General features: G+C 43.0%; 2 protein-coding genes across 7 annotated transcripts in view; one reads left to right on the top strand and one right to left on the bottom strand.

Moving 5' to 3' along the window:
- Positions 1-5,262, top strand: part of LOC134543342 (disks large homolog 5) — a 43,963-nt gene extending 38,701 nt beyond the window's left edge. For all 6 annotated transcript variants that reach the window (XM_063388305.1, XM_063388309.1, XM_063388308.1 and 3 more), the window contains exons 27-28: positions 62-281; positions 2,175-5,262. In XM_063388305.1, the coding sequence (XP_063244375.1) occupies positions 62-281; positions 2,175-2,281 (327 nt within the window). In that variant the 3' untranslated portion in view covers positions 2,282-5,262. The remainder of the gene's footprint in view (positions 1-61; positions 282-2,174) is intronic.
- Positions 5,262-12,376, bottom strand: LOC134543215 (protein spaetzle 4). The gene is made up of 5 exons (XM_063388117.1): positions 12,341-12,376; positions 9,750-9,901; positions 9,257-9,673; positions 9,059-9,181; positions 5,262-7,961 (listed from the first exon to the last, which is right to left on the bottom strand). The coding sequence occupies exons 1-5, from the start codon at positions 12,374-12,376 to the stop codon at positions 7,721-7,723; spliced, it is 969 nt and encodes a 322-aa protein (XP_063244187.1). The 3' UTR covers positions 5,262-7,720.
- Positions 12,377-13,065: the final 689 nt, after the last annotated feature.

Here is a 13,065-nt window from a genome sequence, read left to right on the forward strand (position 1 = left end):
CCCTAGTGTACACCAGGGTGTTGGCTCCCAGCTGAGACGTGGGGCGGGGTCGTGTTGGCAGAACTGCCACTGCATCCTGGACATCGGCCTGGCGGCGGTGGAGCGGCTGCACCGGCACCAGATCTACCCCATCGTGCTGCTCATCAAGTTCAAGTCGACGAAGCACATCAAGGAGGTGAAGGACGCCCGCCACCCGGTCGAGAAGGTGTCGGCGAAGGCGGCCAAGGAGATGTACGAGCACGCGCTCAAGCTGGAGTCGGAGTACAAGCACTACATATCAGGTGAGAGGGCCGCGTTCCCCCGTGGCGATGACTGTCCAACACCCGACCTTCCCACAGCCGCCTCCTCCGGATACCCGACCTAGTCTCAGTGGAGTTCAGCCGTGATTGTCGGTGTAGAATGTGCTCGTACTATAATCTTGTACTGTTCTATTGTTTTTTTTTAACGTAACGTAATGTATCGTGGGCAAAGAAAAGTGGAGGGACACTTCCGCAAAATCAAGATTTTTTGGCAAAACTGAAACAAAAATACATCACTGAATTCTTTAAATAAGGTATGCCTACATTGTATTCATCTTCTCATTTATAATTTAACAACAGTAAATTTTTTAAATGTATACAGCAACATTTTTTACAAATAAAGTTGTATTACTGTACATACTGCGTAGCTGGGAAAGGCGTTTTTTTTTCCTCTCCTACGGATATCAGGTGAGAGGCAGGGTGTCCACACCCACAGTTAGTACTGTCCTACTAGATCTAGTACTTTTATAAGTTTTTTAGTGGTCTAGTACATTTACGCTCAGATCTAGTACTTTTTTCTTTAATATAATAATATTATACAGTAACTCCAATATGTTTTATTATTAAGCGTAATTATTGTCAAAAACCATGGAATGTATGTGTGTGTGGTGTGATATTTAAGTTAGAGTATTGCAATGTCATAATAACTTCCTAAATTGTTAAAACCATAACAAAATATAATTTAATACTTTTTTTTTTTCAAATCCAATATTTTTTTCTTGCCTAAATTTGTACGAAATAAGTTCTCGTTGGACGCTGTACCCCACTCAACATAGCTGTGAGCCCGGTTCCTCTGATAAGAGTTTGGTACCTGATGATGACTATGATTGTCTAACATTCATGAAATACATGTGTCTCTCTGCAGCAAGTGACAGCCACTGTTAGAGGAAATAGATTTAGAAATGTTGAGGTCATCTGCGAATAGAACCCCACGAAGAGTGGTTGAGATCATAAGTGATATCATTAATGAAAACATTAAAAAGAAGAAGAGACAGAGTTCCACCTTTAGGAACACCTGAGCAAACAATAAATTAAATTTGAACTAAAATTGTTAATCGAAACATAAAACGTTATATCCTTTTAGTGACTATAAAACCAGATTATTTATTTATCAGCTAACCCAAAGTTAGGTAGTTTAGAAAGTAATATGCTATGGTTAACTATATCAAATGTTTTTCCCAGATCAAAATAACAATAATCCACCTGATCATGTGAAATAACTTTAGCATAAATAGGATTTAGAAAAGTTAGTAAAATAGTAATTGTAGTTTGGTCACTTTGAAAGCCATGCTGACTGTAGAAAATTTAGTTTTGACATTGAATTCAAGAGCTTGTAAGTAATTTTATCAAACAATTTAGCAAATGTGTTTAAGATAGATATAGGCCTAATATTACTAACATTCAATTTACTACCCTTCTTTTGTATCAGAATAACTTTAGACTTTTCCAACAATAAGGGTACATATCAGTATGTATACTGTAATTAAAAGTAAATGTAAGAATAGGAACAAGAAGGTGCGAACAACCTTTAATAATGAAATTAGGAATACCATCTGTACCAGTCAATATATACTAGACCCTCAGTAACATTAACATTAGAGGAATGGAGTAATTAGTTGAGAGATATAGTAAAGAGATGTGTTTATTCAAAAGCATTACATAAACCCTGGAGAATATTTCATGTTGACATCCTTTTTTTTTTTGTTGGTCAGAAGAAAATTATCATAATATGTTAATGTGGTAATACAGTTGACTTTTAAAATGTCAGTAATGTTTCTTGATGCCAGAAAAGGGGCATCGGTAATGTAACCTGGCGTGCGAGGCAGCTGAAGCGCGCGAGAGTGACGGTGCAAGCATGTGTGTGTGTGTCGACAGCCGTGATCCCGGCCGGCATGAACGTGGCGTACACGTTCACGCAGATCAAGGCGGCCGTCGACAAGGAGCAGAACAAGACGCTGTGGGTGCCGTTCAGCGGCATGTGACGCTCGGCCCCGCCTCTGGCCGCCGCCCACGCTCGCTGGCGGTCCATTTAGCTGCGCCCCTCGCCGTGCGCGCACCTTGGCAGCCCCGGGGCCCGGGGTGTCGCGACGAGGTCCCGCGGCTGTGCCTGACAGGTCCGAGTCCCCGTGTCTGGCGGTCCCTCTGCATCACTAGGTGTCGCGCACGGTACTGAACCTACCACAATTCCTCGAGGTACCACGACGATCCAAATCAAAAACAAAACCTGCATTCAAGACAAAAATTTTGCTAGTGTCAAAAGATGAGTTCTCTGCATGAACTTGTATTACGTACTTTATTTACGTGCATAATAGTATAATACCAAACATCATCTGACCATATTTTTACCCCAAGATAAATGGGTGCTGGTACGAAACAATGGTGGAATAAATTCAATTTTTTGTACCATCATTATGATGGCTTTATGGGCCTAACTACCTTAGACCTGTTAAATGTAAGTATTAGTGTTGGGTCAATTTTGATTCTGGAATAGACCGATTCCACTGATTTCAGAGTCATAGTTTTGGATTCAAATCTGGGTGATTTTTCCCTTATACCATTATTTAAAAAAAAAAAAGATTTAATTTTTACGCTAGTGAAGATAGTAATTTTTGTCCATAATGCAAATAGGCTTAAAGTGGCACGTCCTCCAACATCAAACATCACCACTTGCCTGCTTATTCTTTGCTCGTAAATTTCAGTCATGCCGAGGTTTGTGGTGGAGCGTACAACCCTCAAGTGTGTCAAGTTGGTGATCGTGGCATGTTCACGCACGTGTGTGTCCGGAGCTCTCGGAGCCAGTGGAGGTCTTAGTTATGCCCTTTCCTTCTCTCTCCTTACCGGGATGATCTTGTGCAGAGAAGCCTTTTTCAATATTTGTCGCTCGAATCTCGAATACAAGTGTATGCAAATGCAAATTGTCTCAACTGCTTTACTGGAATACATGTGGCAGTTGTTGCATGTTGGTTTTATACTGTCTCTTTGGCTGTAATGAATGAATTAATAGTATTATTTGTGGTGTGAATTAAAGAGAATAAATAATTGCACAGCTTTTGTATGTAAGCATGACACAAACCGTGGAAATAGGTACTGTTGGAAATGGATGCATAAAGAGCACGATTGAAAATATGTTTATTTCTTTGTTGGGTGTTTCAAGGTGAAGTCTTCGAGCACAGTGCTAGAGTGTTCTGGCCTATCTTTGCACGCAGGACGAATTTGTGTCCAGACCACTCGTAGCTGGGCTGGTAATTCCTCCCTTATCTACGTTCACCATGGTTGTAATTAACATTTTCCCTGTTCAAAAGGTTGTGGAAGGTGCTACGTATATATGTGCACATTTTTAACACCACTCAAAACACACATGTAATGTTCAGTATTTTAATTGCGAGTCAGCACTTTCACGTACAGTAGTTTGTGGTTTTGGTGGCACAAGTCAGAATACGTGGTCGTGGGTGATGTTTTAACAAGGGTTCAATACACTGTGTTCATGTAAATGTATTAGGAATGTAAATGTGTGATAGCCATAGAAGTTGAAAACTACTCTCGTACAAAAATTAAACACAATCTAGGAGACACCATATAGCACTAGTAGTACCTTGTAACCTCTTCTCAAGTATTCACAACTAGCACAAGGAATTGTGTCATGTTTAATGTGGAAAAAAAAAGTATTTTTGTTATGATCATATAATGACTTTGCAGACATATGTTAAGATACATGACATACAGATGTCCTAGTTTTAAAGGTCAGCCACTGTTATTTTTGGAGCTGGGTGCATATCTTTGTACGCTAACAAACTGTAGTTGTAGTGTGTAGCAAAAGACTGACTACATGAATGAGTGATAAATACATATATACTGAAAGTTCTCACACAACGCAATTTTTGTGGAATCGTGGTCTACATTTTTGCAACTGTCATTTGTAAGCAATTTTTAATTAACTCTTTTGAGTGTGAAATGTATGTGTTATACGGTGATTTTTTTTCTAAGTATTTTTATTGTGTCGTATCATTGAACGTGAACTGCCTACGGGTGGGAAATGTCGTGGTTATCGCGGGTACCAGTTTGGAAGCAGCTGGGGCAGTGTGCTCCGGTGCTGCAAATCAAATTATTCTCAATGGTCCTTTGGGTGTTAACAATTGCGAAAACTGATACAAGTAATTAGTCCATTCTGTTAACAAAACCTTTTTTATTAAAATCAAAAAAAATTATCACCGGAACATATTTTGATTGATTTTGCAGGAAATTAATTGCATTTTTTTTACTCAGAATTGTGGCATACTATGTATGGTTTTGTTAGCTCAATGAAAAAAAAAAGTTTTACATTCAGTGCTGTAATTTACTTCAAAATATTAATAAGTGTGGGTTTCAGATGTCCTTCCAGTCTTCAGCTGAAGTCTGTTGGGTTTTTCTTTCTCAGTGGTTAGTTCACAGCACAATCACGAGCCTCGCTGCTCTTCCTGTTCCGAGCTGAGCTGGCTTGTAGCGTTGTAACGTCCGACCTGAAGCAACTTCTTGCCACAATGTTCAGTGAGTTTGTTTGTACGTTGTGTAAAATATGCCATTATTTCTTTCTGTTATTTTGTAAACTATAATGTACATAGGCTTTCTTATGGCTTAAGTTAGTCCAGTGAATTTCTCTTGCGTGTGTGTCCTTTTTTATTTTACATTTTAAGCTGAATATCATTGAAGGGTTAGTTACCAAAAAATCTATTTATTTATTAATTGGTATATAACTTTATATTTCAGTGTTTGTTACTTATGAAATTAAATGTTCTTGTGTTAAGTGTATTCTGAAATGCATAAATATTATTGTTTGAAAATAAATTAATAGTTAATGAAACAGTTCTGTCCACAAGTATAATACTTCATGCAATTTGACCTTACAAAACATATAGTATGTAACCAATTGTAGCAATATGCAGTCAGGTATTATTACATATACAAATAAAACTGGTTGTACACTTTATTTTCGTGTATTTATTAAGCAGTTTAATATCCTTTTTTTTTTACAATTTTTTCATACATCAAAATATTCTTTGTTGTAAAAAATTTACATAATATATTCTATGCATGGAACATAAATTAAATATCTTGATTATAAGCATATTGCAATATACACAAAGCAGTATTGCACACTTTAATCTATGTACACTATATTTAAACTTAAACCGTAAATTGTTATGTCACGAGCCTTTTTCTCCGCAGTTGGAAACAAATGTCAGGGCAAGCCACAGATATGTGGAGTGAAGTGTGAACCACTCTCTCTTGAGTTTCATTTTGGAATGTGGTAGCATTATTATTATTTTTTAATTTTCTTAACTTTCTCTTTCCACTTGTTTGTGTACCTTTACTTACTACTTTTTATTTCATCAGTCTCCCTTCCCCCTTCAAATCATTCCTCTTTTATGACTCAACTTTTTTTTTTTTTCATTCATCTTCCCGCAACCTTTGTATCTCTTTCTCCTGCTAATTTTGAAAACGAATGAGTATTGTAGTCCAAAATGCAGACAGAGATTGTTGAGCAACGCTCCCGTGTGTGCGTGGGTCTTAAGTATATGAGATGCTGGCAATGAATAAATGAGTTGTGAATAAACGAGTGTGAAGACACGTTGGTGTTTACTTTTAATTGTGTAATAAAGTTCTTAGAGTGAATTAAATCATCAATAAACTTGTACCTTAGCCAATTATTCAAGGAAAGTGAACCCCAAGTTTTAGTAGTAATCGTGGCTTGCACTACATTTCAATACAGTAAAACCTCCATATAACAAACTTGAAGGGACAGATTTTGGGTGTGTTTGTTATTGTGACGTTTCTTATAACGAGGTGAACACAAAACTAACAAGTGATATGTACTACAAAAATAAATAGTTGTATTGTATAGGTAATAGATTTGAATTTGAGATGTTAATGGCAAAAACTTTGCAGTTTAATCAAATGGAGAAATACATTACTTTGCCTCAAGTCATGACTGTTCAAGCCAGCCTAAATCTTTTAGCTAGGTCGACCTTTTTATTATCCTTGATCAACAGCATTTAGAATTTTCAGTTTCTTGGTAAGAGAATTGTTTTAAGTTTTTTTAATCCATTATTGCACATCATTTGTCTAAGCATTACCTTATTTGTAAGTAAACATAATTAATCCATAAAAACTAACCTTCAACAAGAAAACACATAAGTAACATTTATTTCACCACAATTTATAAACAACTCTTAATCTCCTGCAAATTTTAGTTAAGTAGCACTTCCATAGATTTTATCGGCATTCATTACAACGATTGCACATTTTCTCAAGACACACATACAAAGTTGTGTAAGTGGAATGTATGAGTAATTGCAAGGTGATATTCAGAACATCAATTAATCAAAGTGCATTGTTTTGTTAACTAATATTGGTACAACATGTTCTACTTAACTAGCTTCAAAGTGCATTTCTTTAGGTCAATAGTTCTATGGTCAATCAATTGTAAGATGGCAGCAAAAAAGTTTTGAAGATTTTTAATTTTTCTTTCACTATAGTGGGTGTTTTTCGTGTATCTGTGAAAAAATACTTTGTTATTTAGAAGTTAAAGTACTTAAGGTTACATAGCAGGAACTAACAGCTGCTTCGTTATAATAAGGATTTCGTTATAAAGGAGTTCGTTGTACGAGGTTTTACTGTATAAGTTATAAATATTTACATGCCAACTTGCATAAGTGTGTAAACCATTAAACATACAGTCAAAACCAAGAGTATTCCAGACACGCACAGCAGTGTCGACAGTGCAAGGGACCATCTGCAGTTTGTTGTGCGAGTCAGATTGTCTACAATTGTTTTTTTTTTTTTTTTCCACAGTGATATTCTAGAATTATTATTAATTGCTGAGTGTTACATTTCTTTGTGAATACCACACAATATGTTGGCATTGTAACATATCACTGAAGGCAAGAAAATCACAACACTCGCTAGACAAATGTAAAGAAGCATTTAAAATTCTGGATTACAATATTGTGTAGTGAGGCAGGAAAGGACAGAAATCTACCAATGTAATGAATCTAGGTTTTAGTGTGGTAAATTTTTTGTTTTTATTTTTTTGCTGTAATCTACTTAATTGCAAGTTGATTAAATGTACACAGTATTCTTTAATGAAGAGTGTTTTTTTTAGCATGTATTTTTTAGAGCAGTACAAATAATTGTAAGTGCCATCGCCTCAAGATTAATAGCAGCACTAGAAAAAATATTTAGACAAATTATTATTGATATAAATTTCTGCAGATACTACATGCAGTTCATGAAGTTGTAGCTCTGTTATGTCAGTAACAATAACAATTATTACAGAGCTTTAAAATGTCGAGATGATTTAAGTGCTATCATGAAGTAGACGTTGGGGCAGAGTACAACAGAAACACAGCAGAAGAGTGTAGTATGTGCCGTGCAGGTGCCGGCTATCACCTGTCCTCAGCCGTGCGGAGCAAGCGGTGTGGCTGGCGGGCGCGCGGACTGCGCGAGGTGATGTGGAACTCCACGGGCAGGTCGTAGCACTTGCACACGCAGCAGGACGGGAACTTGAACCAGTCGGAGAAGATGCCGCGGCACTCGTTCTTCGGGTCGTAGGCTAGCAGGCGGTGGAGGCGGTACTGCTGTTCGCAGCGACAGCCCTCACGGCAGTACATCTGCTTGTGCTCGAACCTGCGGCAGTGCCAGCAATTATTCAAACTCCCTTCAGCGACACAACCCTCCCTCAAGCTCCCTTCAGCAACACAACCCTCCCTCAAGCTCCCTTCAGTGACACAACCCTCCCTCAAGCTCCCTTCAGCGACACAACGCTCCCTCAAGCTCCCTTCAGCAACACAACCCTCCCGCAAGCTCCCTTCAGTGACACAACCCTCCCTCAAGCTCCCTTCAGCAACACAACCCTCCCGCAAGCTCCCTTCAGTGACACAACCCTCCCTCAAGCTCCCTTCAGCAACACAACCCTCCCGCAAGCTCCCTTCAGTGACACAACCCTCCCTCAAGCTCCCTTCAGCGACACAACGCTCCCTCAAGCTCCCTTCAGCGACACAACCCTCCCTCAAGCTCCCTTCAGCAACACAACCCTCCCTCAAGCTCCCTTCAGCAACACAACCCTCCCTCAAGCTCCCTTCAGCGACACAACCCTCCCTCAAGCTCCCTTCAGCAACACAACCCTCCCTCAAGTTCCCTTCAGCAACACAACACTCCCTCAAGCTCCCTACAGCAACACAACACTGCCTCAAGCTCCCTTCAGCAACACAACACTCCCTCATTCTTCCTTCAGCAACACAACACTCCCTCATTCTTCCTTCAGCAACACAACACTCCCTCATTCTTCCTTCAGCAACACAATACTCCCTCAAGCTCCTTTTAGCAACACAGCTCACCCTGCTATTGATCTAGTCTCCTTCAGTTTCATAGTTTATCTGGTGCCCGCTTGGAGAATATTTATTACTTTATTAGATAAGTTTCTGTATCAGTTATCTTTTTTTTGTATATGTAGAATAGTTTTTCAGTATTTATGAGGAGAATATCTTGTAATAAAAAATGACTTGATAATTAAAGGGAATTTTGACTTTAGGTATCACAGTTAACAATTTTACACTTCTCTGCACTATATAATCTTTTCTCTGTTTCTCCTGACACGTGTAATAAAAACTGGTTTTAGGGGATTCAAGACAGGCGATGTACCCACACACATAATACATAAAGGCAATATCTAAGTAACGTGTATGGCTGTTGGATGAAACTAAAACAGAAGCAGTTGGACTCACGTGCACTTCTCCCAGTGGACGTACTGCTCGAAGGGGTAGAGGTTGAGCAGCGCCAGCACCTCGCCGCGGGTGTTGTTGGCCCAGAAGGGCGCCACCACCTCCTCCTTCACGGGACACGCGTTCCTGCGGAGAGACAACTCCAGCACACGCCCTCCAGACACGAGGCAGAGACTGCGGCACGCGCTGCAGGCTACTCACACGCCCTTCAGCTTCACGGGCACCCGGACGGGCGCGCGCTCCTCCGCCTGCGCCTGGAACAGCTGCGTGGGGGCGTGCTCCTGGAACAGCGAGGGGCCCGGCCTGCGCGCCTCAGTGGTGGGCGGCTCCGTGGTGTCTGCCTCCGTGGTGGTCTCCTCCGGCGGCGGCGTGGTGGTCTCCGGGGGCGGCGTGGTGGTCTCCGGGGGCGGCGGCGGCGTGGTCGCGCTCCAGTTGCTGGGCCGCGGCACGAAGGACGGGGGCGGCGCCCCGGGACCGGCGTACCGGTGGCGTGCCTCGTGGCGGAGCTCCACCTCGTTGTCCTGCAGCTCGGCGCGCAGCACGGAGATGTGCCTCTGGTCACCGTACATGCGGCGCATGAGGCCCTGGTTCTCGCGCACGAAGCGGCGCACGGCGTGCCTGCAACAACACACACCTCCTCGGGGTCTTGCTCGCGCTGGGGCCGGCGGGACCAGGGGCGAGGGGCGCCGCTCACCAGGGGTAGGCGCTGCCCGGCGCGACGCACCAGGTCTGTGCCCGGAAGTCACACGGCGGCTCCGGCCACGCCTTGGGAGCGCGCAGCTGGCGCGGGCAGGTCGTGTAGGCGTCGTAGGCCTCGTAGCCGCGCGCCGTCGCCGTCAGCAGCAGCTGCAACAAGCGTGGCCGGGCGTCATCCCTCCAGTCCTCCAGCCCTCCAGTCCTTCAGCCCTCCAGTCCTCCAGTCCTCCAGCCCTCCAGTCCTCCAGTCCTCCAGCCCTCCAGCCCTCCAGCCCTCCAGTCCTCCAGCCCTCCAGTCCTCCAGCCCTCCAGCCCTCCAGTCCTCCAGCCCTCCAGCCCTCCAGTCCTCCAGCCCTCCAGTTCTCCAGCCCTTGTCCTTCAGCCCTCCAGTCCTCCAGCCCTCCAGTCCTCCAGTTCTCCAGCCCTCCAGTCCTCCAGCCCTCCAGTTCTCCAGCCCTCCAGCCCTCCAGCCCTCCAGTCCTCCAGCCCTCCAGCACTCCAGCCCTCCAGTCCTCCAGCCCTCCAGCCCTCCAGTCCTCCAGCCCTCCAGCCCTCCAGTCCTCCAGCCCTCCAGTTCTCCAGTCCTCCAGCCCTCCAGTCCTCCAGCCCTCCAGTTCCAGTCCTCCAGTTCTCCAGCCCTCCAGCCCTCCAGCCCTCCAGTCCTCCAGCCCTCCAGCCCTCCAGTCCTCCAGCCCTCCAGCCCTCCAGTACTTGCTCCGGAGCCAGCCTCCTCAAAGGCTCCAGTGCACTACAAGAGCCTCAGTTACCACATGCATACATCTGCTTCTTTTTAATTATTGATTCGCAATTATCAGGAGCATCTATGTACAGCGAAATAACCTGATCGCCTATTAGACTGCACTAAGGTATTCCTGCGCTAACGGGTGTTCCCTTGTGATTGGCGGCCTTCTGCCCTGTTTGGCCGGTCATTCAGGAAGAGCTTGTTTCAGCACTGGATGGCTGTGATTGATGTGCTGACAGTAGACATTAACCTGAAATTAACCCAGCCAACCACGACACACAGACAATGCAACAAAGTTTTGAACACAGCCAGTGGCGGATACAGAAAAATCTCAAGGGGGGGGGGGGGCCGCAGGTCTACCTTTTCCACACACTCCCTTGTTACGTCACCTTGGTTGCTTGGATGCAGCCAGAGATCTTTTTCCAAGCTCTATCCGTTTCATTTACGTCTCGCCCGAATATTTGCTGTTGTTGGTGCATAATTGTGTGCTATATGTAGTTAAAATGGCCAATTGTGCAGTATACAAATGTCAAAATCACTACAGAAAAACTAAAGATTCTAGTCACATGCAAAGCTTAATAAAACTTTATTCAAACTGTTTCCAAGACATGAAGTCGTTAAAGGTAAGTGTATGAATTTGAATGATAGACTTTTCATATTCGATTTGACCTCGAATACTAACTCTTCAAATTAACAAATATTTGTTTGCTTACGATTACTTGACATAGCATACTTTGTGAGTTTGTCATATACCAGGATTCACTGCTGAGATTGTCATTTGTGCAATAAAAATTTCCTTTTTTGATGTTTAATGGGACTTCATAATTGGTGCTGGGCTACCCTGCACCCTGCGCCCCCCCCCCCCCCCCCCCCCCCCCCTATGAATCCGCCACTGAACACAGCTGGTGTGGAAATCTTTTCGCAAAAAGTACATGGCCCTAGCAATTATCTATCAAGAAGTGTTGGTCTGCTCATTAATGACCTCCGAAACTCACGTAGTGTTCTGATGCCAGTTTATAATTCAATAACGCTGATTGGCTGCTGCCTTGTTTCACCTCTGCAAGTCGCATCTGATTGGGCAACATGGTTGTCATTCATTATGTCATTGGCCTGTAGTCATTCTAGGCGTGTCACCTAACGTGTGCGCCAATCACATAAGTCACTCAGTATACCAGCATCTATACTGTCACCAGAGAACAGCGAGGTGTCTACAAATCATGTGCAACCCAATAATTCAAAGAATTGTAAGCTCCTTGTGTCGGTTTTAGGCAAAAAACTAATTAAGTTTCTGGAGTTATAGAGGACGGTAGTATTTAGTAACGAACTCAAAATAGCGCAAAGTTTTCAATGATATTGCTTGAAATACAATTTTAAAAAACACTAAAATTTCGTATAGTTTTGAGTTAAATGATTAATGAAATCATTTTCCCGTCAAAGTTGATCTCGGCCCGTGGTAGCAACTGTGGAGGTAGCTAGCGTACACGCTGACGCTGGATGTGTGAGCTCACTGGGAAGTGATGGAGCGAGAATCGCTGAGGACGTGGGAGAACAGTGGGGGTGCTTCAATCACAGGAAGAGACCCCAGGACTGCAAGTGGGCCGGCAGCAGCGGGTAAGAGTTGTTTACCGTCTCTCCTCGCCAGGTGTTGCCTTCCTAGGCGTGAAAGCCATTCGGCCCAAGTGTGTCGGCCCTAGCTGCGAGCACTTCCACTTTCCTGCGGTCCCGGGAACACGCCCCCCCCCCCCCCCCCCAGGTCTCGCTTCTGTCCCCGCAACCGTCCACATTCACCATCACCCGTACTATTTCCGGTGGAACGTGTCACACGACGTAGCTATTTCCAGACGAACCGTGGACCTTCTGTAGTGCGACAGCTGAGTCTTCATTGGCCCTTTCAGGCAAAACAAGTATTGGACATGTGCGCCATTGCTGGTTACACAGTACGTCATAGAACACTCCTCAGCAGACAAGAAAGAGGAATATACAAACACACAGACTGCACAGTATGTCTGTGCCTGAGGACAGGAACATCGCAACTGTTGTCTTAGGAAGCCTAGTGTGTTGGTCTGTTGTGTAATAATGTATTAACTCCCTCCTTCCACGGAGTTATCTGTGCTGAGTTGTTCAATGTTTTGACATCGCCTGATAGGCTTGTTTCCTGTGTGTTTGTATATTTAACTTTCTTGTCTTTTATTGAGATTTCGTATGACATAATACAGTGTAATGAGTAATGACGAAAGTCAAATACATCTTAATCAATCTTCTTCATTGCAAGAACCATTCAAATAACAAATACAAGTATCTTTCGCCAGACAGAATCGGCAAGGCAAAACTAAAGGTTGTGTTCGTTAATGGTCTTAAAGAGTGTTAGATTAAAGTTGTTTCACAATTCATAACCATATTTGGCTCCTAAAAACGCTAATTTAATTTACGTTAATGCCCATATAATGCAATACCGGTACACACAAACCGGCTTTATTTAAAGTAGTTTTTATAGATATCGCAAGCAAGCAAATAGGAATATACAATCAGTGGCTTCAAAGAATCAACCGTTAGTTCAAAAACACATAGGCCC

This window comes from Bacillus rossius (assembly GCF_032445375.1).
Source record: "Bacillus rossius redtenbacheri isolate Brsri chromosome 9 unlocalized genomic scaffold, Brsri_v3 Brsri_v3_scf9_2, whole genome shotgun sequence".
NCBI lineage: Eukaryota > Metazoa > Arthropoda > Insecta > Phasmatodea > Bacillidae > Bacillus > Bacillus rossius.

What these genes read in the sequence shown, in the direction of transcription:
- LOC134543215 (XM_063388117.1), bottom strand. Translation starts at nt 12,376, where the DNA reads ATGAAGACTCAGCTGTCGCACTACAGAAGGTCCACG. An exon ending in CGCACTACAGAAGGTCCACG is followed by an intron (nt 9,902 to 12,340) that starts GTTCGTCTGGAA and finishes CGCTTGTTGCAG; the next exon opens with CTGCTGCTGACGGCGACGGC. An exon ending in GTCCACTGGGAGAAGTGCAC is followed by an intron (nt 7,962 to 9,058) that starts GTGAGTCCAACT and finishes GCACTGCCGCAG; the next exon opens with GTTCGAGCACAAGCAGATGT.